Genomic DNA, 24686 nt, shown 5'->3' on the forward strand with positions numbered 1-24686 from the left:
CAAACCTGCCTGGTTTGCTGTACATGAAGAAGTCAAGTTAAGAACTATGAAGATACCAATAAAAGCATAAAATAAGGCAATGAATACTCAGCAAATAAGCCAATATTTCAAGACAGTCTTGAGTACAGATAAACTCATATTAACACTTTGCCTACACAATAGCCCTTCATGTGTTTTTTATAAGTTCAGTAGTTCCTAATTTTTAATGATTCATTTTACATATATGGATGGCTACAGAAAACAAAACTATGTTTTGAAAAACATCTGGCATAATTTTAAGCAAAGTTCCTAAAGACATTCAGCTAAACAATTAATAGCCAAAATTTACAATACATTTCCAGTAAGAATAATAATTTGCATTGGCATATATGCTGCTGAGAAAAGGCTTTAATGCAGTTTACAAAAATAGATAATTAAACTAAATACAGATTTACACTATATGAAATGCAGGTAATGATTTGTTCAGGGTCAACACAAGAAATTACAAAAGGGAAAGGCTTCAAAAGGAGAGAGAGTAGGTTTAGATTAGATATTAGGAAGAAATTTCTGACTCTCAGGTTGCTGAGGCACCCACATGGGTTGCCCAGAGCAGCTGCGGATGCCCCATCATTCAAAGTGCTTGAGAACAGGTTTCTGAGCCAGGGGCTAGACAACAGCACCTAGTGCAAGCTATCCCTCTCTCCCAGTGGCAGGGGGGTCAGATCTAGATCTCCAAGATCCCTTGTGCCCCAAACCATTCTACGGTTCTTTGAGCCAATATTGTTCCTCCCTCCATGACCACTGAGCCACAGATCCCCACAGTGCCCGGAACATGGAATCCACCTCTCCATGACATCAGCCCCAGGGCCAAGGGCACCACGGGCAGCGCGGCTGCTCCCCTGGAAACCAGGCATAAAGCATTTCTGTGGAGGGACCCTCATCGGTGCAGAGTGGGTCCTCACGGCAGCCCACTGCTTTGACAAGCTCAAGTAAGGAGGAGCAGGCAATAGGGACACCCCCACAACACCAGCAGTTGCCCTGTCAGCAGCACCACCTACAACTCCCATTCCCTTTCCTCTCAGGCAGCCAGGCTGCCACACTGCTCAGGAGAAGAGCAAGGAGCTACAGGGGGATAATTTCTTTCTCTGCTCACAGCTCCAAAGTCAGTTGATCACCTGCAGGAGGCCAAGGTCCAGCTAACTGATGTCCAGCTCTGCAACAGCAGTGACTGGTATGCAGGGAAAATCCACACCCACAACGTGTGTGCTGGTTACCCACAGGGTAATGTCGACACCTGCCAGGTAGGAGTGTGCCACAAGCCACTCAGCCCCCAACAGCACTGGCAGCCAGGGCAGCACCGCCCCAACACCCCACCCCAGGGCCTGCTTTGCCCGGCCACTCAGTCGCCCTCCCAGCCCCAGCTCCCCCCCGACTGCTCTGGGGGCTTCCCACACACTCCCCATCCACACCTGCCTGCCCAGGACTCCCCTTGTGCCAAAAGCCCAGAAAGCCCAGCTAGTGCTCTTGGCAGCACAGAGGTCCAGGTGCCAAACATCCATCCTCTGCACATCCAGGAGTCCTGTGCAGGGACAACACAGAGAGCCCTACCCTTTAGGATCCCATGCCATTCACAGCCAAGCTTCTGGAGGCTCAAGTGCCTGGGTACAGCTCAGGCATGGACTGTGAAAGAGAAGGAGACAGCTTAGTGCTGACAGGGGCCACCTAACACCACCTTAATCCTCTGTGCTCTGCTGCAGGGTGACAGCGGTGGTCCTCTCATGTGCCAGGACAACAATGCTGACCACTGGTGGGTTGTTGGAGTGACCAGCTGGGGAAAAGGCTGTGGCAGAGCAATGAGGCCTGGAATCTACACCTCCCCTCAGTACTTCTATGACTGGATCCTGGCCCACATGGGGCTGAGCCCATTTGGAAGTGCTTCCTGAACAGCAGGGTGGGCAGGATCCAGGGCACATTGCAGTGCACAGCAAGTGTATCCTGCTTGGGCAATGCCTGCTGATCCAAAGGCAGCCTCAGGGTCAAAACTCTGTCCTGACCACACTCCTCTCTTCTGTGCATGCAGATACTGGAGATGACTTAGGTGTTGAAGTAAAGTTGCCTGTGGTCAAAGGGAACCATCTTTTCAGTGGAATTCCAACTCCTGGGCAAAGTCAGTGAACCAATACCTGGGCAAAGTAGGGACTGCCATAATTGGCAACTGCAGAATGAGTCTGAGGGCAGATGTGCCAGACACAAAGGGACAGAGCAACTCCAAAGAGCTACTCACAACCAGAATGCCTGGTCAGAGAGGGAGAGTGTCATGAGCCACCATGGGCTGGAGAAACTTGGTACATCAAGCCTAGGAAAGGGATAGAAAAAAAGCTGACACCTTGGGGGTGGTGCTCAAATGCACATGGGCTGCTAATTAGGGCCTGGTGTGAGCCTGGGCTAAGGGAACAGATCTGGGAAACTCCCAGACATGACAAGGGAAACTCCTGGCTCCTGACTGGAGTGTCAGTGCCCTAAGGCAGAGCCAGATTTCACAGGCAGCAAAGAGGGATTGATGTGCCAAGTGGTCACACTTCACAGATACTCAGAGGAACTGCTGGGGTCATTCTGGTGAGAGGAACCTGGCAGGAACTGTAGGAAAGTACACCAGGAATGCCACAGAAGGCCAAGGTGAGTAGGCCAACACCACCTGCAACACCAAGACAGTGGTGCCCTTGGGTCCCATCTGGGCTGCCAAAGTACTGAGGAAACTTCCCTGTGTGACCATTCTGGAGACACATGTGACTCCAACAAGCTGATGGTTGTCCTGTTTGATTCCCTACCCACGCCACTCTCACCCAGTCAGAGCAGTCTTCCATACCCATCCAGCCTCAGGATTCCCCCAGCAGACTCACAGAAGTCACATTCCATAAACAGCCCCTGGCTCCTGCTGCAACGCTGTGTTCTTTCAAATCCCTGGCCAGTGCCACAGCTCCCTGTGCTCTCTGTTATGCAAAGTGTGGGCAGTTCACAGCCTCTGGTCCCAGGCTCCTGCCAGCCAGAGCTCAATCTGCAGCTGGCGCTGCAGCTGCACACCCAGCTCCCTGCCCCAAAGGGATTCCTCAGCTGCTGCCTGCCCTAGGGACTGCAGAGCCTCATCCTGCAAGAAGAGGGCCCTAAAGAAAGCAGCAGAGAACCTTCTTACAAGGGCAAGGTCTAATAGGACAAGGGCCAATGGCTTTACAGTGACAGAGGGTATGTGGTAATCCTCTGAACAGCGAGAAACATAGCTCTCTCCCAGGATTTTCCTGGGAAGCTGTCAGGAGCTGTGAGAAAGCTCAGATAAAAGAATGAGAAACAATTATTATCTTCTGTTGCTGCACCTGTTGTTGTGCCCATGTGGAATGTGTTATGGAGATTTGTTTACCAGAGGGTGATTTTTTAATTGCACTCCGGTGATGGTGGTTTGGATTCATTGACCAATTGGATCCACAAGGATCCAATCCTTGTCTGGCAAGGGCAATGGGTTTTTCTTAATAGTATAGTATATGTTATAAATAAAAAATGCGAATTAGCCAATTTTAATAAAAATATGAAAAATAAAATTTATTCCGCGACCATAAAAACAGTCTCGACAGCCACCACCAAAACGGACAGCGTACCACACCCGGGAAGTGATATGGGTGAACGTGAAGAATGGACCAACTGGTGCTTATACTTCCCCGTCCACACTTACTGCTTGCAAGGTAGCAGTTTTTATACAGTTTATTTGGCCTGCGGCAGAAAGTCTTTGTTTCCTTCTGAGTTCTTCATATTCAAGGTGGTTTCTTTCCCTGGACAAAGCCTCGTCGGGGGTGGAATGGTCCATTTCTCGGGTTCGCGGAATCTGGCATTCAGATTCAATGTGTTTGATGGTTCTGGTCCCCACAGATAGGCATCTTGTCTGGGCCATCAGCACCTGGTGTCTTTTGGGCGTAGGTGCTGATGAATGTTCCTCCCTGGTGCAGCTGGGGTTCTTTTCGGATGCAAATACTGAGATGTCCATCTGCTGCGGCTTCGTGATCTCGTCATCCTGTTGGATTTTTTAACCTAAAAGGGAACGAAGGGATTCCCCCCCCCCCTTTTTCTCTCTGCAGTTCACATATATATTTTTATATACTATTTATCTTCACGAATTACTAATATTCCTAACAGTATAGTATAATAAAGCAATTGATCAGCCTTCTCAGAATCATGGAGTCAATGCTCATTAGTCCCCCACTGGGGACGTCTTGCTACAATAAGGGTAGCTTCAGCTAGGATCAAAGGAAGGAAATCTTGATTGTGACAGTCCTGAGGCAAAGGCATGGGTTGCCCAGAGCATCTGTGGATGTCCTATTCCTGAAAGTGTTCAACGACAGCTTCTGAACCAGGCTCTAAACAACTGGTTCTAGTGAAGGCCATGCCTCCCTGCCCAAGGCAAGGGTGTTGGAGCCAAATGATCACCAAGGTCCCTTCCAACCCAAACCATTTTGTGGCTCACCAATTCCATGTTGTGCCTCCCGCAGTCGGTCCCGTGCCACAGAAAAACACAGTACCCAGAACACAGAACCCCCATCACTGTGACATCAGCCCTGGAGCCCCACAGGCAGCACGACTGCTGCAGGTACTGTGGCTGTGGCTGTGCTGCTGCACGGAGCCCTCAGTGCTTGCAGCTGACACATGCCTCTGGCAGCCATGAATTGCTTTGGCCTCCTCATCCTGCTGACCATGGCTGGAATGATGCACGGGTCATGGGACAACTGCGGGTAAGTGGGCCCAGGCCCTGGGGGGGAGCCACTGCAGCACCTGCGGCCTTCCCTGGAGGGGACCCGCCTTTCCCCATGGCCGGGCCACAGCTTCCCCCCCACCACAGGAAGCCTCAGCTTCTTGCCAGCAACCAGGTGCTGGCACGGACAGACGCACACCCCATGGGCTTCCCTGGCCTGCTGTGCGTGCAAGGCCTTGTGGGGAGGGCAGAGGGCTGAGCTTCAGCCTGAGCCACAGCAGGCCATGAAGCAGCATGGAAATCACTTTCTGTTTGCAGAGGGATATGTGGGCTACGACCCATGGTGTATGACTATGAGTACATGGATCATGACGATGGCACAACACGCGTCGTAGGTGGTGCAGATGCCAAGCCAGGAGCCTGGCCCTGGATCGTCAGCCTTAAGCATCCTGCAATACCAGGCACAAGACACCTCTGTGGAGGGTCTCTCATCACTGCAGAGTGGGTCCTCACAGCAGCCCACTGCTTTGACCCCATCAGGTAAAGACATGCCAGAAACGGGGACATCTCTACAACACCAACAGGTGCCCTGTCAGCAGCATCACCTGCTACTCCCATTCCCTTTCCTCTCAGGCAGCCAGGCTGCCCCACTGCTCAGGAGAAGCCTGGGCTTGTGCCAAGGCTTCCTAGCAGCCTCCAGCTTGGCATTCCCTCAGCCTAAGGTGTGCTAAGGCACTCACACCTGCCAGAGCGCTGCTCCCTCTCTGCCTTTCCCAAGCAGAGATCTGGCAACTGCTGGGCTGCTGTGGCACGTGGCTCTGCTCCCTCCCAGACCTCTCTTCATCTACTTTCCAGGAAAATTGGCATGGTGTATCTGGTGATTGGGGCCACCCAGTTGACTAAGCCAGGACATGGAGCACAACTGCGACGGATTAAGAAGTTAGTGCGTCATGAACACTATAATCCAAGTGACAAAAGTAACGACATTGCCTTGGTAGAACTGAGCAAGCCTGTTGACTGCAATCCCTACGTCCAGCTGGCCTGTGTGGCTGACCCCGCCCTAAGCCTGTCAGAGCTGCAGAACTGCTGGGTGGCTGGTTGGGGTTCTACTGCTGCAAGAGGTGAGTTCTCAAGAGAGACTCCAGAGCCAGCTCAGCACACTAGGGAGACAGCTTGGGCTTCCCCACAGCAGAGGCCAAACCCAAGCTGATGGACATACACCTCTGCAGAGATGGGCCTGGCCTGCTCCCCAGAGGCAGGCAGCAGGATCACAGCACCCCAGTGCCTCTGCCCCAGTGCCTCTGCAGAGGCAAAACCATGCCCTAGGAAAGGGGATCCCCTAAAGCAGTGGAGCAGAATTGGCAATGATCTACAGGGGGATAATTCCTTTCTCTGCTCACAGCTGCAAAGTCAAGTGATGTCCTACAGGAGGCCAAGGTCCAGCTCATTGATGTCCAGCTCTGCAACAGCAGTGGCTGGTATGCAGGGGAAGTCCACACCCACAACTTGTGTGCTGGCTACCCACAGGGCAACATCGACACCTGCCAGGTAGGAGGAGTGTGCCACAAGCCACTCAGCCCCCAACAGCACTGGCAGCCAGGGCAGCACCGCCTCAACACCCCACCCCAGGGCCTGCTTTGCCCAGCCAGCTCCCCCCGGACTGCTCTGGGGGCTTCCCACACACTCCCCATCCACACCTGCCTGCCCAGGACTCCCCTTGTGCCAAAAGCCCAGAAAGTCCAGCTAGTGCTCTTGGCAGCGCAGAGGTCCAGGTGCCAAACATCCATCCTCTGCACATCCAGGAGTCCTGTGCAGGGACAACACAGAGAACCCTACCCTTTAGGATCCCATGCCATTCACAGCCAAGCTTCTGGAGGCTCAAGTGCCTGGGTACAGCTCAGGCATGGACTGTGCAAGAGAAGGAGACAGCCCCAGTGCTGGCACATGTCACCCAACACCACCTTAATCCTCTGTGCTCTGCTGCAGGGTGACAGTGGTGGTCCTCTCATGTGCCAGGATAAAAACAGTGATTTCTTCTGGATTGTTGGAGTGACCAGCTGGGGAAGAGGCTGCGCCAGAGCAAGGCGTCCTGGAATCTACATCTCCACTCAGTACTTCTATGACTGGATTGGCATCCACATCGGCCTGGAGACAATTGAAAATGTTTTTTGAGCACTAGGGTGGGCAACATCAACGGCACACTGCAGTGCACAGCAAGTGTATCCTGCTTGGGCAAAGCCTGCTGATCCAAAGGCAGCCTCAGGGGCAAAACCCTGCTCTGTGGTCCTGACCACACTCCTCTCCTCTGTGCATGCACACACTGGAGTTGATTTAATTGTTGAAGTAAAGTTACCTTTGTTCACAGAGAACTACCTTTTCACAATTCCAAATCCTGGGCAAGAAAAGTGCCATGCTCAGCACCTGTAGAATGAGCCTGGGGGCACAAAGGAACACAGTGGCTCCAAAGATCTGCAAAGTGAAGAGAGTGCTCTAAGCCACCATGGCCTGGAGGAACCTGCTACATCAAGCCTCAGAAGTGAACAGGATAAAAGCTGACACCTTGGGGGTGGTGCTCAAATACACATGGGCTGCTAATTAGGGCCTGGTGTGAGCCTGGGCTAAGGGAACAGATCTGGGAAACTCCCAGACATGACAAGGGAAACTCCTGGCTCCTGACTGGAGTGCCAGTGCCCTAAGGCAGAGCCAGATTTCACAGGCAGCAAAGAGGGATTCACGTACCAAGTGGTCACACTTCACAGATACTCAGAGGAACTGCTGGGGTCATTCTGGTGAGAGGAACCTGGCAGGAACTGTAGGAAAGTACACCAGGAATTCTGTGGAAGGCCAAGGTGAGTAGGCCAACACCACCTGCAACACCAAGGCTGTTCACAGGCACAACCACCCTGTGAGCCAGGGGCAAATGATGCCTGGACATGGCTCCATATTTGGGAGGTGACAAGGGCAGAGAAAAGGGGGAGTCAAGGAAGATGAGAGGGGCTGTATAAGCCTGGCCAATGGAGAGAAGGAGCAATCAAAGAGCCAGCTGCACAGAGGCAAACTGCAGCATGGTGTGCTTGTTTGCCTGAGGGCTGTAGATAATCATGACAGGATGGGAAACAACCTTCTTATCTCAACTCGCTAATTAACAAATCATCTACAAACTGTGCAAATGTGCACTCTAATTTTAAACCCTTTCAATCAAAATTTTATACTGGGGCTGGGGAATAGTAGAGGATCTTGGAATGCCTTGGGAAGGACATGTGCCAAGCACATTCTCTTGGCTTCCAGGCCAGTGGAGTCTCACAGTGGGTGGCACTTTTCCCTTTGTGTTAATCAAGATGGGCTGTGCTGAGAACAACCACCCTACATCTGTACTGGTCCCTGCCACCTGACTTAAGTCAGCGGTTGCTAGCTTACAACACTGGTGCAAGAGTCTCACTCAAGGCTGCAGAATGCCATTACCCTGCCCAGTGAGGAAACCAGCTTAGAGTCACCGAATCACCCTGGCACAACTTTACTGTGCTGTCTTGGCAAAATTCTGTCAGTGTTGCACAAACTCAGCCACAGAGGATCTTGTTCTCATCCTCTGAACCAGAATGTTATAGATATGGTTAGTAATTCACGGGAATAAAAGATGTATCAAAATATATATGTATAAAATGAACTATTGGTGTACAAGAGGGGGGAGAGATTCTTCCCCAGGATGGAGAAACCGCGGCAGATGGACAGAGAGGCACCGCCACATTTGCATTCAAAGGAAACTCTGGCTGCACAGGAGATGGGCATTCACAAGAACCTACACCCAGTGAAGCCCAAGCGATGATGGCCCGGACAAGATACCTATCTGAGAGGACCAGGGCCATCAACACCTTCCATCTGAATGACAGATTCTGGGAATTGGGGAAGTGTGCTATTCTATTCCCTGACGAAGGCTTTGTGCAGCCTGAGCCAAAGAAAGAAACCAACTTGAATATGAAGAACTCAGAAAGAAACAAAGACATCCTGCCTCGGGTGAAATAAACTGTATAAGAACTGCTGCCTCGGAGCAGCCAGTGTGGACAGGGTAGAATTGGTACTAGCGAGGCCAATCTCACGTTCACCCGCATCACCTCCCAGGAGTGGTACACTGTCCGATTTGGTTGGTGGCTGTTGAGACTGTATTACGGTCGTGAAATAAATTTTATTTTTATATTTTTATTAAAATTGGCTATTTTTCATTTTTCATCTATAACAAAGAATATTTCCCATCATGTCAAAAATCACAAGGGCTGTAAAACTCCTTTTTATGCCAAAAAGGGACTTCCACCCCCTTCTGTGTGTGCCCAGGAACTCTCCCTGGCACAAGGCATACAAGGCTCTCCCTGTGCCTGTCTCCAAAACCCTTTAAGCGGAGACTCAAGTGTCCTAGCAGAGACTGAGGGCCCCCCACCTCGCACCTTACAGGGGCCTCCACAACTCCTCTGTGGCCACCTTACACTGATCATGCTGTGCATGCCTTCACCCTCTACCAGTGATTTCATCAACTCTGCACCAAATGCTACAACAATAGAAAGGCTCAAATGCACCCATACAATTTACATCGAGTCTGTGCATGGAATTGTAACACTCCCCATTTAGCTCCTTCCTGCTCTAAAAATCCCGGTGGACTCACCTGCTGCCAACAGTTGCATGTTTGGTGGAGCGAGGCTCTAAGGGTACTTCTCTACAGTCCCATCTGGGCTGCCATAGTGCTGAGGAAACTCCCCTGTGTGACCATTCCAGAGGCACAGGGGGCTCCAACAATCCAATGGTCGCCCTGTTTGACTCCCTACCAATGCTGCTCTCACCCAGTCAGAGCAGGTTTCTGTTGCAGTGTGATGTCATGGCTTGCCTCAGTAACCCTGGTCCTTCCCAGGTGTCAATCACATCTCCTTTCCCCAACCCTAACTCCTGCTGGGCACTGTCTATCAACCCAGAATTTCCAGAGGAGCATCAAGTGATTGTGCAGATTCAAAAGATGCTCCTCGCCCTTGGAAAGGCATTGGGGCATCCAGGTGTCCTTTTCCCTGAGGCCTTCTCCCCCTGTACCTGGATTGGTGGTCCCTGTGTTCCTTCCCCTCCCCCTCTCCCCTGGGTAAAAGGGCAAGCACTGCACACAGTGAGGGAGTCCTTGTGGAGCTGTTGCTACATACAGGGGCCATGCGGTCCTGAATAAAAACTCTGGATTAAACCCTCCATCAGGGCCGACTCCTTCCTTCACCATCGCCTTAAAAGGTTTCTCCAGCACAGTGAGGCCTGAGGAGTGACCCTCTTCTACCAACAAGCTCTAGCCTGTAAGCACTGGAGCTCAGACATGTCTAGGCTTGCCCCAACATGCCCAGCTGCAACTTATAGCTAGCCAGAGTGTCTGTGGGGTGAAAACACCACAGTTGCCGCTATTTGGCTCAGCCAGACAAGCCACAGCACGTCCCATTCAGTGATATTGGTAACAACCAATAGGTTTCCATACCCATTCAACCTCAGGATTCTCCCAGCAGACTCACAGATGTCACATTCCATAAACAGCCCCTGGCTCCTGCTGCAACGCTGTGTTCTTTCAAATCCCTGGCCAGTGCCACAGCTCCCTGTGCTCTCTGTTATGCAAAGTGTGGGCAGTTCACAGCCTCTGGTCCCAGGCTCCTGCCAGCCAGAGCTCAATCTGCAGCTGGCGCTGCAGCTGCACACCCAGCTCCCTGCCCCAAAGGGATTCCTCAGCTGCTGCCTGCCCTAGGGACTGCAGAGCCTCATCCTGCAAGAAGAGGGCCCTAAAGAAAGCAGCAGAGAACCTTTTTACAAGTGCAGGTCCTGACAGGACAAGGGCCAATGCCTTTACAGTGACAGAGGTAGATGTAGATAAGATCATAAGAAGGAATTCTGGATTGTGAGGGTACTGAGGCACTGGTATGAGTTTGTTCAAGGACTGCTCTCAAGCCAAGCTCTGGACACTCTGGACAACTGGGTCTAGTACAAGACCCTCCCAATCCCTCCCTGAGATCCCTAGTGCTATCCCTCCCTGCCCATGGCAGGGGCTTGGAGTTAGATGATCACCAAGATTCCTTCCAACCCAAACTATTCTATGGCTCCTCAAGTCCATGTTGCCCCTCCCCCAGTGGGCCCTGTGCCACAGATCCCCACAGTGCCCAGAACATGGAACCCATACCTCCATGACATCAGCCCCAGGGCCAAGGGCACCATGGGCAGCGCGGCTGCTGTGGGCACTGTGGCTGTGGCTGTGCTGCTGCACGGAGCCCTCAGTGCTTGCAGCTGACACATGCCTCTGGCAGCCATGAATTGCTTTGGCCTCCTCATCCTGCTGACCATGGCTGGGCTGGCACAGAGTATCCAGGACACCTGCGGGTAAGTGGGCCCAGGCCCTGGCGGGGTGGGGCATGGCTGCACTTGCAGCCTTCCCTGGAGGACACCCGCCTTTCCTCCATGGCCGGGCCACAGCTTCCCACCCACCACAGGAAGCCTCAGCTCCTTGCCAGCAACCAGGTGCTGGCACGGACAGACGCACACGCCTTGGGCTGCCCTGGCCTGCTGTGCGTGCAAGGCCTTGTGGGGAGGGCAGAGGGCTGAGCTTCAGCCTGAGCCACAGCAGGCCATGAAGCAGCACGGAAATCACTTTCTGCTTGCAGATGGAATTGCGGCCTCCGACCCATGGTGTCTGACTCCATACCTCATGATGATGCCATGACACGCATTGTGGGTGGCACAGGGGCCAAGCCAGGGGCCTGGCCGTGGATGGTCAGCATCCAGCATCCGAGGATACCAGGCACAAAGCATTTCTGTGGAGGGTCTCTCATCAGGGCAGAGTGGGTCCTCACAGCAGCCCACTGCTTTGACCTCATTTTGTAAGAAGGGGCAGGCAATGGGGACATCTCTACAACACCAACAGGTGCCCTGTCAGCAGCATCACCTGCTACTCCCATTCCCTTTCCTCTCAGGCAGCCAGGCTGCCCCACTGCTCAGGAGAAGCCTGGGCTTGTGCCAAGGCTTCCTAGCAGCCTCCAGCTTGGCATTCCCTCAGCCTAAGGTGTGCTAAGGCACTCACACCTGCCAGAGCGCTGCTCCCTCTCTGCCTTGACAGAGCAGAGGTCTAGCAACTGCTGGGCTGCTGTGGCACGTGGCTCTGCTCACTCTCAGCTCTCTCTCCATCTGCCTTCCAGTAACACCACCATGGTCTACGTGGTGATTGGGGCCACCCATTTAAGTCAGCCCGGTCCTGGGGCAGAAGTCCGCCAAATTAAGAAGTTACTGCGTCACGAAAACTATCAGAGACGTGACATGAGCAATGACATTGCCTTGCTGGAGCTGAGCAAGCCTGTCCAGTGCAGCCCCTACGTCCAGCTGGCCTGTGTGGCCGATGCTATCTTAGGAGTGTCAGTGTCACAGGAGCATAACTGCTGGATTGCTGGCTGGGGTGCCACCACTGCAAAAGGTGAGTTTCCAAGAGGTACTCCAGAGCTAGCTTAACACACTGGGGAGATGGTTTGGGCTTCCCCACAGCAGAGGCCAAACCCAAGCTGCAGGACGTACAGACGTCTACAGAGATGGGCCTGGCCTGCTCCCCAGAGGCAGGCAGCAGGGTCAGAGGGCCCCAGTGCCTCTGCAGAGGCAAAGCCATATCCTAGGGAAGGGGATCCCCCACAGACAAGGGAAAAGAACTGGGAAGGAGCTGCTCGTGGCTCGTTTCTTTCTGTGCTCACAGATAAAACCCCAAGTGATGACCTCCAGGAGGCCAAGGTACGCGTCATCAATATCCAGCTCTGCAACAGCACCTTCTGGTACTCAGGGAAACTCCACCCATACAACTTGTGTGCTGGTTACCCACAGGGCAACATCGACACCTGCCAGGTAGGAGTGTGCCACAAGCCACTCAGCCCCCAGCAGCACTGGCAGTCAGGGCAGCACCACCCCAACACCCCACCCCAGGGCCTGCTTTGCCCGGCCAGCTCCCCCCCAACTGCTTTGGGGGCTTCCCACACACTCCCCATCCACACCTGCCTGCCCAGGACTCCCCTTGTGCCAAAAGCCCAGAAAGCCCAGCTAGTGCTCTTGGCAGCACAGAGGTCCAGGTGCCAAACGTCCATCCTCTGCACATCCAGGAGTCCTGTGCAGGGACAACACAGAGAGCCCTACCCTTTAGGACCCCATGCCATTCACAGCCAAGCTTCTGGAGGCTCCAGCCCCTGAGCAGAGCTTTCCTCTGCCCAGAATACAGCTCTGGCAGGAGCTGTGAGAGAGAAGGAGACAGCCCCAGTGCTGGCAGGTGCCACCAACACCATCTTAATCCTCTGTGCTCTTGCTGCAGGGTGACAGTGGTGGTCCTCTCATGTGCCAAGATAACCATGCTGATTACTGGTGGGTTGTCGGAGTGACCAGCTGGGGAAAAAGCTGTGGCAGAGCAAGGCGTCCTGGAATCTACACCTCCACTCAGTACTTCTATGACTGGATTCTAGCCCACATGGGCACAAACAATGTTTAAAGTGCTTTTTGTGCACCAGGGTGGGCAGCCTCCAGGGTGTGCCTCAGTGCACAGAAATTGTTTTCTGGCGGGGAGGGGAAGTTACCAATCATCACCGGGAACCATCTTTTTGACTGAATTCTGACTCCTGGGCAAGGCAAGGACTTCCATATTCCACACCTGCAGAATGAGCCTGGGGGCACAAAGGGGCTCCAAAGAGCTGCAAAGTGCCTGGTGAGAGAGGAGAGTGCTCTGAGCCACCACGGCTTCCTTCGAACCTGCTACATCAAGCCTCAGAAGTGAACAGGATAAAAGCTGACACCTACCTTGCTAATTAACAAATCATATAGGTACTGTACAAATTCTCCCGGAGATTTTATACCCATTTATTCAACCCCAGAATTTTCATTTGGGGGAAAAAATAAACAGTAGGGCATCCTGCAACTCCTCAGGGAAGACATGTACAAAGCTACTGTCTGTCACTGCAAAGCCATTTTCCCTTGTCCTATCAGCACATCTCACAATCATGGATAATCTGGAAGACTGCCATGGTAAATCCTCCTCTCAGTCTTGTGTCTTAGGTAGCCTCTCTGCCCTTCTGACCTGAGGTATTATGGGCCTATTGAGCTAGGAACAACTTCCCCTTGTGTTGCCAATCCAAATTTATCTGTAACACCTTGATTTTGTAGCCTGATCCACCTGTTCATTGTTGCCTGACTCTTCAGCACAGGGACATATACATGACAGACTTTAATGATCAGCTTCTCTACCCAGGCACTGATGTCTTGCCATTCTTCAGCAGCCCAGACTGGTTTTCCTCTACACTGTATTTGGCCTTTTTCCACCTTTCCAGCCACCCTCAGACTGTTTGCCACCACGTAGTCAGTGTAGTGGTAGTGTTGGCCACTTCTCTTACACAGCAGTGTCCAAAGCCAGCTGGACAATTTTCAGCTCTGCAATCTGACCGGATCTGTTGGGAAGGATGAAAGTTTGACAAGAAAGTCTCACAGATATGTTTCTTACACGGATCCACCTCGTTCTTCAGTAGCTTCTGCAACTCACAATATAGGGCTCCATACAGTTCTTTTCCATTCCCTACTGGTCCCTACAGTACAGCAGGATCCATCAGTGAAGAGGATGTACCATCCTTCACTTTCAGGTAGCTGGTTAAATGGTGGGGCTTCCTCAGCATATGTCACCTGCTCTTCCTCTTCTGATGATAATCAAAAGTTCTTGCCTTTGGACCAGTTTGTGATGACTGCCAAGATCCCAATTTGGGTTTCCTATTCAAGCTCACTGCGATGAGGGTGAACCATTTACTCCAGGTAGCATCTGTGGCATGATGTATTGCAGGGACCTTTCCTTTAAATATCCAGCCCTGCACTGGTAGTCAGGGTACCAGAAGAGCTGTGCTTCAGTGCCAGTCACTTCTGAGGCAACTCGAACCCCTTCATAAGTTGCAGGAATCTCTTCCTCAGTTGGGGTGTAGCTGGCCTCAGATTCTGTATGCATGACTCCAAAACCCAGAGGTCAGCCTCAGGTCTTCCCAGGTCCCTCTGCCAGAGGGTCCGGGAAGGACCATTCTCCACGGCTGTGGTGTAGAGCACATTCTTCATATCATGTCCTGTCCTGACAGGCCCAAGTACTACTGCATGGGCAATCTCATGCTTGATCTGCTCAAAAGCTTGCTGTCGCTCAGGGCCCCAGTCAAAACAATTTTTGTTTTGTGTCATGAGGTTGAAAGGTCTTACAGTCTGGCTGTATTCCAGGATTTGCATTCTCCAAAAGCCCACAGTGCCTAGGAAAGCTTGTGTTTCTTTCTTGCTGGTCAGTGGGGACATAGCACTTATCTTATTAATGATATCTGTTGGCATCTGTCTGTATCCATCTTGCCACTTTACCCTGTGAGAGACAACTGCTCACTTTGAAAATTTAAAGAGGTTTATTAAACCTTAACAAAAATACAGCAAAGGACTACATAAGGAAAAAGCTGCAGCACTGGGAACTGCCTTCATGCATACCACGTGGCCAGTTCATCTTTAAGATGGATGCTCAGTCTTTTATACCCCTGCGGGTTGCATCAGCCAGCCCTGGCCCCTCCTAAAGTCTGTCAGTCAGCTCTTCTTTGCCATTTATCGGTGGAGTCTGCTTTCTTGTAATATGACTGGAGATCAGGTGTTGCCATGCTGCACCCCCTTAGCAACAAGCTTTTCCATTCTCAACTGCCCCATGCAGGGGACACATGTGCATGCCTTCTTTTTACCTGTCCTAAACCACCCCGGCTGTCTGATGGTCACAATACAGGGGAGAAAAGAGAACCATGGGGAGAACAGAGGACACCTAAACTAAAATAACATAACTATACATCACTAAAGCTTTTCTTAATATTCACACAATAGTTATCCCTTAACTGTGAGAGCCAATCATCTCATTATCCATCTATAACAACCCTTAGGAAATTAATTGCCTGGGCAGGCCCCTTGACTTTACTTCATTTGATAGCAGAACCTGCTTTCAGAAGACTCTGGATTATTCTTTCTCCTTTCTCCTAAACATCCCCTGCCGTGTTCCTTCATACAGTGATGTCATTGATGTACTGCAGATGTTCTGGAGCCTCGCTCTTTTCCCGTGCAGCCTGGATCAGCCCATGGCAGATGGTGGGGCTGTGTATCCACCCCTGGGGCAGTCAGTTCCAGGTATACTGCACACCCCTCCAGGTGAAGGCAAACTGGGGCCTGCACTCTGCTGCCAGAGCAATGGAGAAAAATGCATTGGCAATGTCAGTAGTGGAGTACCACTTCACTGCCTCAGACTTCAGCTCATACTGGAGCTCCAGCATGTCCGGCATGGCAGCGCTCAGTGATGGTATAAATTTATTTAGGCAACAATAGTCCACAGTCAATCTCCATTCCCCATCAGACTTGCACAAAGGCCAAATGGGACTGGTGAAGCATGAATGGGTCTTACTGACCACTCCCTGACTCTCTAGCTCATGGATCATATTATGTATAGGAATCACAGAGTCTCGGTTTGTGTGGTATTGCCAATGATGTACTATAGTGGTGGCCACTGGTACCTGCTGTTCTACTTTCAGGAGTCCTACTGCAGAAGGGTACTTTGAGAAACCAGGCAAGGTGTCTAAAGACAGAGGACACTCTGTCTTCACAGCAGGTATTCCAAAAGCCTACCTGAGTCCTTTATGGTCTTTGAAATAACCACTCCTGAGGAAACCTACTCCCGGAATACATGGGACCTCTGGACCAGTCACAATAAGGTGTTTACTCCACTCCTTCCCAGTCAAGTGTACCTCAGCTTCCAGCAGAGTCAACTGCTGTGACTCTCCTGTTGACCCACCAATAGAAACAGGTTCTGTCCCCACATGTCCCAGTGGTATTAAAGTACATTATGCACCAGTGTCAACCAAAGCCTTGTATTTTTGTGGTTCGGTTGTGCTAGGGCATTGGATCCACACAGTCCAAAAGACGCAATTTTCCCCAGCATTTACCTGGCTGGAGGCCAGGGCCCCTCTTCTCCTGGCTACCATTGACTCCCTCTGTGAATATCCCAGAAGTTCCTTCAAGGGGAAGGACATATCAACATCTCTTCTGTTTTACCTGGCTGCTCAGCTACAGGAAACTGTAGCTGCATTCCTTATGGTGGAACTCCCTTGTTAGTAGTTTCCTCCTTTAATTTACACACCTGTGCTGCCAGACAGAAATTAGTTTTCCATCTCACCTCATATCTTCCCTGTGCTCACACAGAAAGAACCACAGGTCAGCTTGTGGGGTGTACCCCCTGTCCCTAGCTGGGGCCATCTGCATCAGATAAGAGGGCATCTGCACTGTGCTCATGAGACTTAAAGAAGGTCCTCTTCATCTCCTTCCTGAGTTTCTGATGGGTCTCTTTAGTCCTGTCTTTCACTTTCTATATATGCGCTGCCAGGTGTGTTTCCACAGCTAAGATTTTTGCTTCTGTTGGGCCATGAACAGTGTCTTCATAGTACCGGAGCCTCTTTGTCCCAGCACTGCTGTCTCATCCCTCTCCTTCCACTGCAGCATTGCTATGAAAGGGGTGTACATGCGTGGCTGGATTTGTGCAACTTTGAGCCACATCACTGTCATACATTTTACAATGTCTGGACTCTTAGGGGTTTGGTCATCATCTAAGAAAAGGACCTCTAGCACAGCTGGTTTTCTCAAGTATTGGATTCCTTGCTCCATGGTCTTCCAGAGGCCTTGCTGCAGCTGAAGATCTGAGTTAAGGTATCTTTCCTTCATACTTGTTAAGAACTGTGTCTAGAGGCTGAGAGGTTTGGGCCTCCTTGCAATCCCCTGGTCAATACATCACATGACAGAGGTCCAAAATGCCTCATTTCAGTACCATCCAAAATTGTATCATAGCCTGCAGTGTCCCAGATTTGGACCAACCCACATAATATAGACTCATCAGGCCATTGGCTGAGATATTTTCTCAGATTGTGAAGGCTTTCTAAGGATGAAGTGTTATGAATAGAAAGTTGTAATTTTTTTGAGTTTCAGAGTTAGAAACAAGTCAGACCAGTCCGACCTCTTTGGTTTCCCTGCCAAAGAAAAGCTCCTCAATTACCCGTTAATGGCCGGTGATTAACCATTGTTTCCCTGATGCTGGCTGCTTGCCAAGAAGACACCAGGACAGACCCTCCAAGGAGTGACATCAGAGCCAGTATGCAGATGAGAAATGCATTGCGCCCTGAATTTTTAGTTTTTACAAGAAAAACCCCTAAAATCACGAGCCAACAAGTGACTTAAGTGATGTTTAAGGATGGGAGTGTAGTCCCGTACCTGCTTGGACCCTTTTTGCTTCTCACCCTAACCTGAAAAGATACTGATTAAAGAGACACCCCGGGGTGTTAGACAAACAAGCCAGGAATCTGCTACTCTCCCGTGAGGACGGAATCCTCAGCTCTGTCTGCAGACCAGTGGACAAAGCTGCATCATCCTCCTTCTCCGTGCCACTCCTGGGAGCAGCGGCGGCGTGGGCGCAACCCGTCGATTTCTCCCCACCTGAGCTGATTCTTCTTAATAAAGGCATTAAAAAGGAGAAAGATCTCCTGCCCACTTATTTCATGAAGACTTGGTGATTATTTCTGGTTCCAATTCCTCTGGCTGTGAGGGTCCTTACCCCCCATCATCATCCACTGGGTGAGTGGATTTGGTTTCTCCGGACAGGGGTAATTGCTGTTGGCTTAGGCTCACCAACTGGCTTAGCTGCAGCCAGTGTGCCTGGGGTGTCTGCTGATTCATCCTCCTGCCCCTCTGGCTGTATTTGCTGTCCTACAGTGTCTAGCAGTGTATGATAAGCATTAGCCAAGGCCCAGCACATTGCAATGAGCTTCTTCTCTTTAGAGCTGTCATTACAATTTTTTTTTTCATATATTTCCCCACCTCAGCTGGATTCTGAATTTTTTCAGGGTGAAAGTTTCAATCTATGGGGGCAGAGAATTCCTTCAGGGTTTGGCCTATGTCCTCCCACATCCCACACCACTCAAGATTTTCCACCACTGGGGCAGATGTCTGGACAACCTCTCTGGAAATCTCAACCCTGATTCTAAATGTGCTGTAAGTCTTATGCAGGAGAGCTAGCAGAATTTTTTAAAAGCAAATATGGTATCTTTAACATCCAGAGGGAATGGAATATTCTCAAATGGTGACATGCCAGATCTGAAGAGGAAGAAGGAGGTAAAAGGCTGGGAAAAATCATCCCCTGCTTTTCCCCCAACAGAACGAATGTGATTGTTAATAAATCCCCCAAAAAAAGACTGTCGAGGCTGTTATAAATAAAAAGTTATCAAATTTTTGTTAAGGTTGCAGAGTTAAACAAGTTGAGCCAGTTGCTGTTGAATTTAAGGTTACCTGCATGTTGCAGCCACCTATTGTTAAGAGTTCTTCTTCAATTACCTGTTAATGGTTGGTAATTAGCCATTGTCCCCCTTGATGCTTGCCAGGGGTGACACCAGACCCCGGCAGGTAGCAGGGGCGGAGTGACATCAGAGCTAGTACCAGATGAGAATACATTTCACCAGATTTTGTAACGTTCCAGGAAAAAAACCCTAAAAACAATGAGCCAACATGGAATTAAGAGACCTAAGTGATGTCTAAGGATGAGAAACTTAATCCAGTATCTGCTAAAATCCTTTTACTTCTCACCCTAACCTGAAAAGGTCTTAACTAGAAAGAGGACCTGAAATGTTCGACCAAAAAAGCAGAATCTCCTAATGTCCCATGAGGATGGAAGCCCCAGCTCTGCCTGCAGATCAGCGGACAAAGCTGCATCACCCTCCTCCTCCTCCGTGCCACTCCTGGGAGCACCAGCAGCGTGGGCACGACCCGTTGATTTCTCCCCACCTGAGCTGCTTCTTTTTAATAAAAACATTAAAAAGGAGAAAGATCTCCTACCCTATTCATCTCAGAGGCCAGCACTGGAAAACAGCAGAGAATATACATCCCAAATAACTCTCATTACCTCTGATGTCCTTTTATTAGCACAGAGCATATCAACCCAGCAATTCTGATTCGCATCCCTGATATGAATGAGATATATTCCAGGGCCAAGATTGCCAATATATATGGATAAGCACACATGCCCAGGTGCCATGAAGCCATTATTGAACAGACAGCATGGTAACCATTGACTGTTGTAGCCAGTACAAAGTCTTTCAGACAAGAGTGTTATTTTCTTTTTATTTTTCACTTTCTCTTGCACCTTTAAGTTGGGCAACAAATTTTTTCTCATTTTGAGACAATTTAGAAGAGAACCATCTGGGTTACCTCCTTTAGACTGTAGACTTCAAGAATCCCTTTCCACCAGTAAGAAATGAATACTAATAAATGAAAGTGAAAAAAAAAAAAAACAACAAAACCCCAACATTTTTGTTTACAAACCAAATGCCAACAGGCAGGAACAAATAAAAGGAAAATAACTTGTACATATCAAAGTGTTAGATCTCACCACCCCACCAGAACAAAAGGAGACCCAAAATGCTGGAGAAAAGCCATTCCTGATACATGATAAAAGATGGCATCAACTTCTCCCCCTTTGGAAGGCAGCAGCCTCATGGAGCAGACAAAGGCCCAGCAGCAGACAAAGGCCTCATGGCTCATATGAGGCCGACCTCCTCCCCACAGCAAAGAACAGCAGAATGGTCATGGCAGGTGAAATAGCTGGGCTGAAGCCATTTTGTGTGTTCTTTCCACAGCTTGGCACAGTTCACAGTGGTTTTGAAATAAATGGGTAGGAGATCTTTCTCCTTTTTAATGCCTTTATTAAGGTGACGCTTCTCTTTCCCCCGGCTAGCTGATGATAGGAGGGGGGCGGGGGGTGGCAGATTCCCCCTGGAGCTCCATTGAATCCCAGCTGTCAGCTGTTTTGGTGCATTATAAAACACAGGGAAGCACATAGGTCCCAGGGTAACTTTATTTGATGGTAAACTTCCCCTTTTCCTCTCCCGGGACCCTGAACAAGGGGGGAAAGGGCACTTATATTTGGGGCACATTCCAGGGGAGGGCACAATCTTTAACAAATCAGGAGAATTGGGAGTAAAAACCAGGCAGGGATTACAATGTATGAACCAATAAAATTCCAAGGGAAGAAAAACAGTTTCAGTAAACTGCTTACATTTGGAGAAATAGAAACTAGAAACTAACAACAAAAAAGATGACAAAAATTCTGGGAAAAGGCGGGGACAATAAGAAAACAGCATAAAGAAAACTGCCAAATCACAAATCAAACTATAAAGCAACTAATAAAACAAAAAGCACAATAAAACATTTTGGGTTGGAGCAGTGAAGCTCTGCTGTTGCCAGTGTGACGTTTCTGTCTCAGACAAGCAGCTGCTCAATTTGCCTCAAGGCAGCCTAAAAATCGCTACTGCAGCTTCTCCGAGACAAGGAAAGGAAACACTTTTGCCTAGGCAAAAACCAAGCCAGCCAGGATAAAATCACACCACGGAGAGCCCTGAAAAACCTGGGCAGGGAGCTTTTAAAAAACACCCACACAGAACAAAAGCACTCCATTCCTCCTGCCTCACACACTCAAGGTCCTGGGGTTGAAGCATCTTAAAGATACAGTAATAATTTCTGGAAAGAGAATAGAGGATATCTGAATATATTGTCATAATAAATCACTCCAAGGCACTGAGGCACAGCATAGGTTGCTTAGAGCTGTGTGGAATCCTGCTTTTCCCACAGTCAGAGTCAGTAGAGAAGACATAGACACCAACTTCAGGAATAACTGTAATTTACTGTAATCCAAAACTGCAAAGAATTGCAAAAGAATAAGCTGAGCAATGCATCTAATCATTACTCTAAAAGACTGCCTACAGTGGTGTAGAAAGACACATCACAAGTTATCCTAATACTTTACCATCATCGAGGTCTGCCCATTCACCTGGGGAAAGCCACTGTCACAATACTGGGGAATCACTATTTGCAAGTAGGAAATTCTGCAGGTGCCTTCCCCTACAGGCAATGAGGTTTCTGACTGCACTGGGAGAGGGCCTTCTTTTTATACTGTTCAATAAACAAGTTACTATAACTACTAGAGCAGGAACATCTGGCTTCATTCTCCTATTAGGATGCTCCCAAGGCCTTGGAGGGCTTCAGGAGGATCCAAGGCAGTTGTCTGTGATCCTACACACCAAAAGAAGGCCAGATGTGGCCTTGTCCAGCTTCTAAACAGGGAAAGGAAAATCCATGTTTTGCCATTGAGCAGATATAGGTAACATTTAGTTAGAAGGTCAATCTAGAGATCAACTTTCTCGTCAAGAGCTGCTGTTCCTGCCTCGGTCAGGGCCTGTTGATCAGGACTTAGGACTTCAACGCCACATCCCTCAAAGTGTTCAAGGACAGCTTCTGAGCCAGGCTCAGAAGAGCTTTCGCCAGTGCAAGCTATCCCTCTGTGCCCAAGGCAAGGGCTCAGAGTGAGATGATTTCCAAAGTCCCTTCCAACCCAAACCATTCTATGGCTCCTCAATGCCATGTTGCCCCTCCCCCAGTGGGCCCTGTGCCACAGATCCCCACAGTGCCCAGAACATGGAACTCATCCCTCTATGACATCAGCCCCAGGGCCAAGGGCACCATGGGCAGCGCAGCTGCTGTGGGCACTGTGGCTGTGGCTGTGCTGCTGCACGGAGCCCTCAGTGCTTGCAGCTGACACATGCCTCTGGCAGCCATGAATTGCTTTGGCCTCCTCATCCTGCTGACCATGGCTGGGCTGGCACAGAGTATCCAGTACACCTGCGGGTAAGTGGGCCCAGGCCCTGGAGATGAGCCACTGCAGCACTTGCAGCCTTCCCTGGAGGACACCCGCCTTTCCTCCATGGCCGGGCCACAGCTTCCCACCCACCACAGGAAGCCTCAGCTCCTTGCCAGCAACCAGGTGCTGGCACGGACAGACGCGCACGTCTTGGGCTTCCCTGGCCTGCTGTGCGTGCAAGGCCTTGTGGGGAGGGCAGAGGGTTGAGCTTCAGCCTGAGCCACAGCAGGCCATGAAGCAGCACGGAAATCACTTTCTGCTTGCAGATGGACTTGTGGCCTCCGACCCATGTGGGCTCCGAGTTCCGCCACCTGTCAACAGCCCCATGACTTATTCCTACGGTGACGCGGCTTATGACTACGGCATGACACGCATCGTGGGTGGTATGGGAGCTGCGGTAGCAGAATGGCCCTGGATCGTCAGCATCCAGCACCCCTGGGTACCAGGCCTGGGACATTGGTGTGGAGGGTCACTCATCACGGCAGATTGGGTCCTCACAGCAGCCCACTGCTTCGACAAGTTTGAGTAAGGAGGAGCAAGCAATTGGGACATCCCCACAATCCCAGCAGTTGCCCTGTCAGCAGCATCACATGCTACTCCCATTCCCTTTCCTCTTAGGCAGCCAGGCAGCCACACTGCTCAGGAGAAGCCTGAGCTTGTGCCAGGCTTCCTAGCAACCTCCAGCTTGGCATTCCCCGAGCCCAGTGCAAGGGAACTCACCTGCCAGGGCACTGCTCCCTCTCTGCCTTTCCAAGCCAAGGTCTGGCAACTGCTGGGCTGCTGTGACTCCCTCTCAGCCCTCTCTCCATCTCCTTTCCAGTAACATCAGCCTGCTGTACGTGTTGATTGGGGCCACCCAGTTAAGTCAGCCGGGCCCTGGGGCACAAGTGCGCAGTGTCAAGAAGGTGGTCGTACACGGCAACTACAAGCGTAGTGACTACAGCTACGATATTGCCCTGATGCAATTGGACCGTCCTGTCCTGTGCAGCTCCTACATCCAGCTGGCCTGCCTGGCTGACCCCACCCTAAGAGTCTCAGAGCTGCAAAACTGCTGGATTGCTGGCTGGGGTGCCACTACTGCAAGAAGTGAGTTTCAAGAGCGACTTCTGGGCCAGCTCAGCACACTGGGGAGAGGGTTTGGGCTTCCCCACAGCAGAGGCCAAAGCCAGGCTGCAGAACATACAACCCTGCAAAGATGGGCCTGGCCCTAGGGAAAGGGATTCCCCTGACAGGGAGGGAGGACCGGCAGGGTGCTGCTGGGGGCTCACTCCTTTCCCTGCTCACAGGTCTAGAGTCAGCTGATCACCTTCAGCAGGCCAAGGTCCAGCTCATCAATGTCCAGCTCTGCAACAGCAGTGACTGGTATGATGGAGAAGTCCACCCGTACAACTTGTGTGCTGGTTACCCACAGGGTAACATCGACTCCTGCAAGGTAGGAGTGTGCCACAAGCCACTCAGCCCCCAACAGCACTGGCAGCCAGGGCAGCACCACCCAACACAGCCCGGGCCTGCTTTGCCTGGCCACTCAGTCGCCCTCCCAGCACCAGCTTGCCCCCCGACTGCTCTGGGGGCTTCCCGCAACCTTCTTATCTTAACTTGCTAATTAACAAATCATCTACAAACTGTACAGATTTGCACCAATATTTTTGCCCTTTTCGATCAAACTTTGATACTGTTTTCCAGGGAGGGGGGAAAATGGTAGAGGATCCTGGAACACCATGGGATAAGACTTGTTGAAGGCAGTTTTCATCTGTCTTTTGCAGGTGAAGGCAAGATGACTGGATGAATCTCGAAGTGGCAAATACTTTGTTCAGTGTAAAGACACACATCTTGACCACTGATAGTATTGCTTTCACAAATGAATCCTAGTTGTTCCCTAGCAACACTAGATTCTAAGTTTACTGTTTGCCACTTTTCATTTACATTTCGTACCCACACCCTATGTTCTGAGGGGCAGAGCACCATTTTTTAATTATTTAATCCCAGTGTAATAATGGGATGGATAATGTAATTTACATATTACATATGTAATTTACATATTACACATTGCATATAGTAAGCACAAAGGCAGTGGCCACCTTAGAAACAGGATTGAAATGAATGGGCAGGAGATCTTTCTCCTTTTTAAATGCCTTTATTAAAAATAATCAGCTCAGCTGGGGAGAAATCGATGGGTCGCGCCCACGCCGCCGCTGCTCC

At 50.5% G+C, this 24686-nt stretch overlaps 3 protein-coding genes across 3 annotated transcripts; all 3 read left to right on the forward strand.

Moving 5' to 3' along the window:
* Positions 1 to 453: 453 nt before the first annotated feature.
* On the forward strand, positions 454 to 2001 carry LOC120498863 (acrosin-like). Its single transcript, XM_039702051.1, has 3 exons — positions 454 to 514; positions 1135 to 1280; positions 1737 to 2001. Exons 1-3 carry the CDS (start codon positions 454 to 456, stop codon positions 1920 to 1922), a joined length of 393 nt encoding a protein of 130 aa, XP_039557985.1. The 3' UTR covers positions 1923 to 2001.
* Positions 2002 to 4666: 2665 nt separating this feature from the next.
* Positions 4667 to 13217, forward strand: LOC120498864 (acrosin-like). Its single transcript, XM_039702052.1, has 5 exons — positions 4667 to 4751; positions 11368 to 11583; positions 11899 to 12185; positions 12441 to 12586; positions 13044 to 13217. The coding sequence occupies exons 1-5, from the start codon at positions 4681 to 4683 to the stop codon at positions 13215 to 13217; spliced, it is 894 nt and encodes a 297-aa protein (XP_039557986.1). The 5' UTR covers positions 4667 to 4680.
* Positions 13218 to 22719: 9502 nt separating this feature from the next.
* On the forward strand, positions 22720 to 24265 carry LOC120498865 (acrosin-like). The gene is made up of 4 exons (XM_039702053.1): positions 22720 to 23012; positions 23308 to 23573; positions 23774 to 23919; positions 24251 to 24265. Exons 1-4 carry the CDS (start codon positions 22720 to 22722, stop codon positions 24263 to 24265), a joined length of 720 nt encoding a protein of 239 aa, XP_039557987.1.
* The last annotated feature ends 421 nt before the right edge of the window (positions 24266 to 24686 follow it).

The sequence above is a fragment of the Passer montanus genome, unplaced genomic scaffold (assembly GCF_014805655.1).
Source record: "Passer montanus isolate IOZ18808 unplaced genomic scaffold, ASM1480565v1 scaffold153, whole genome shotgun sequence".
NCBI classification, from domain to species: domain Eukaryota; kingdom Metazoa; phylum Chordata; class Aves; order Passeriformes; family Passeridae; genus Passer; species Passer montanus.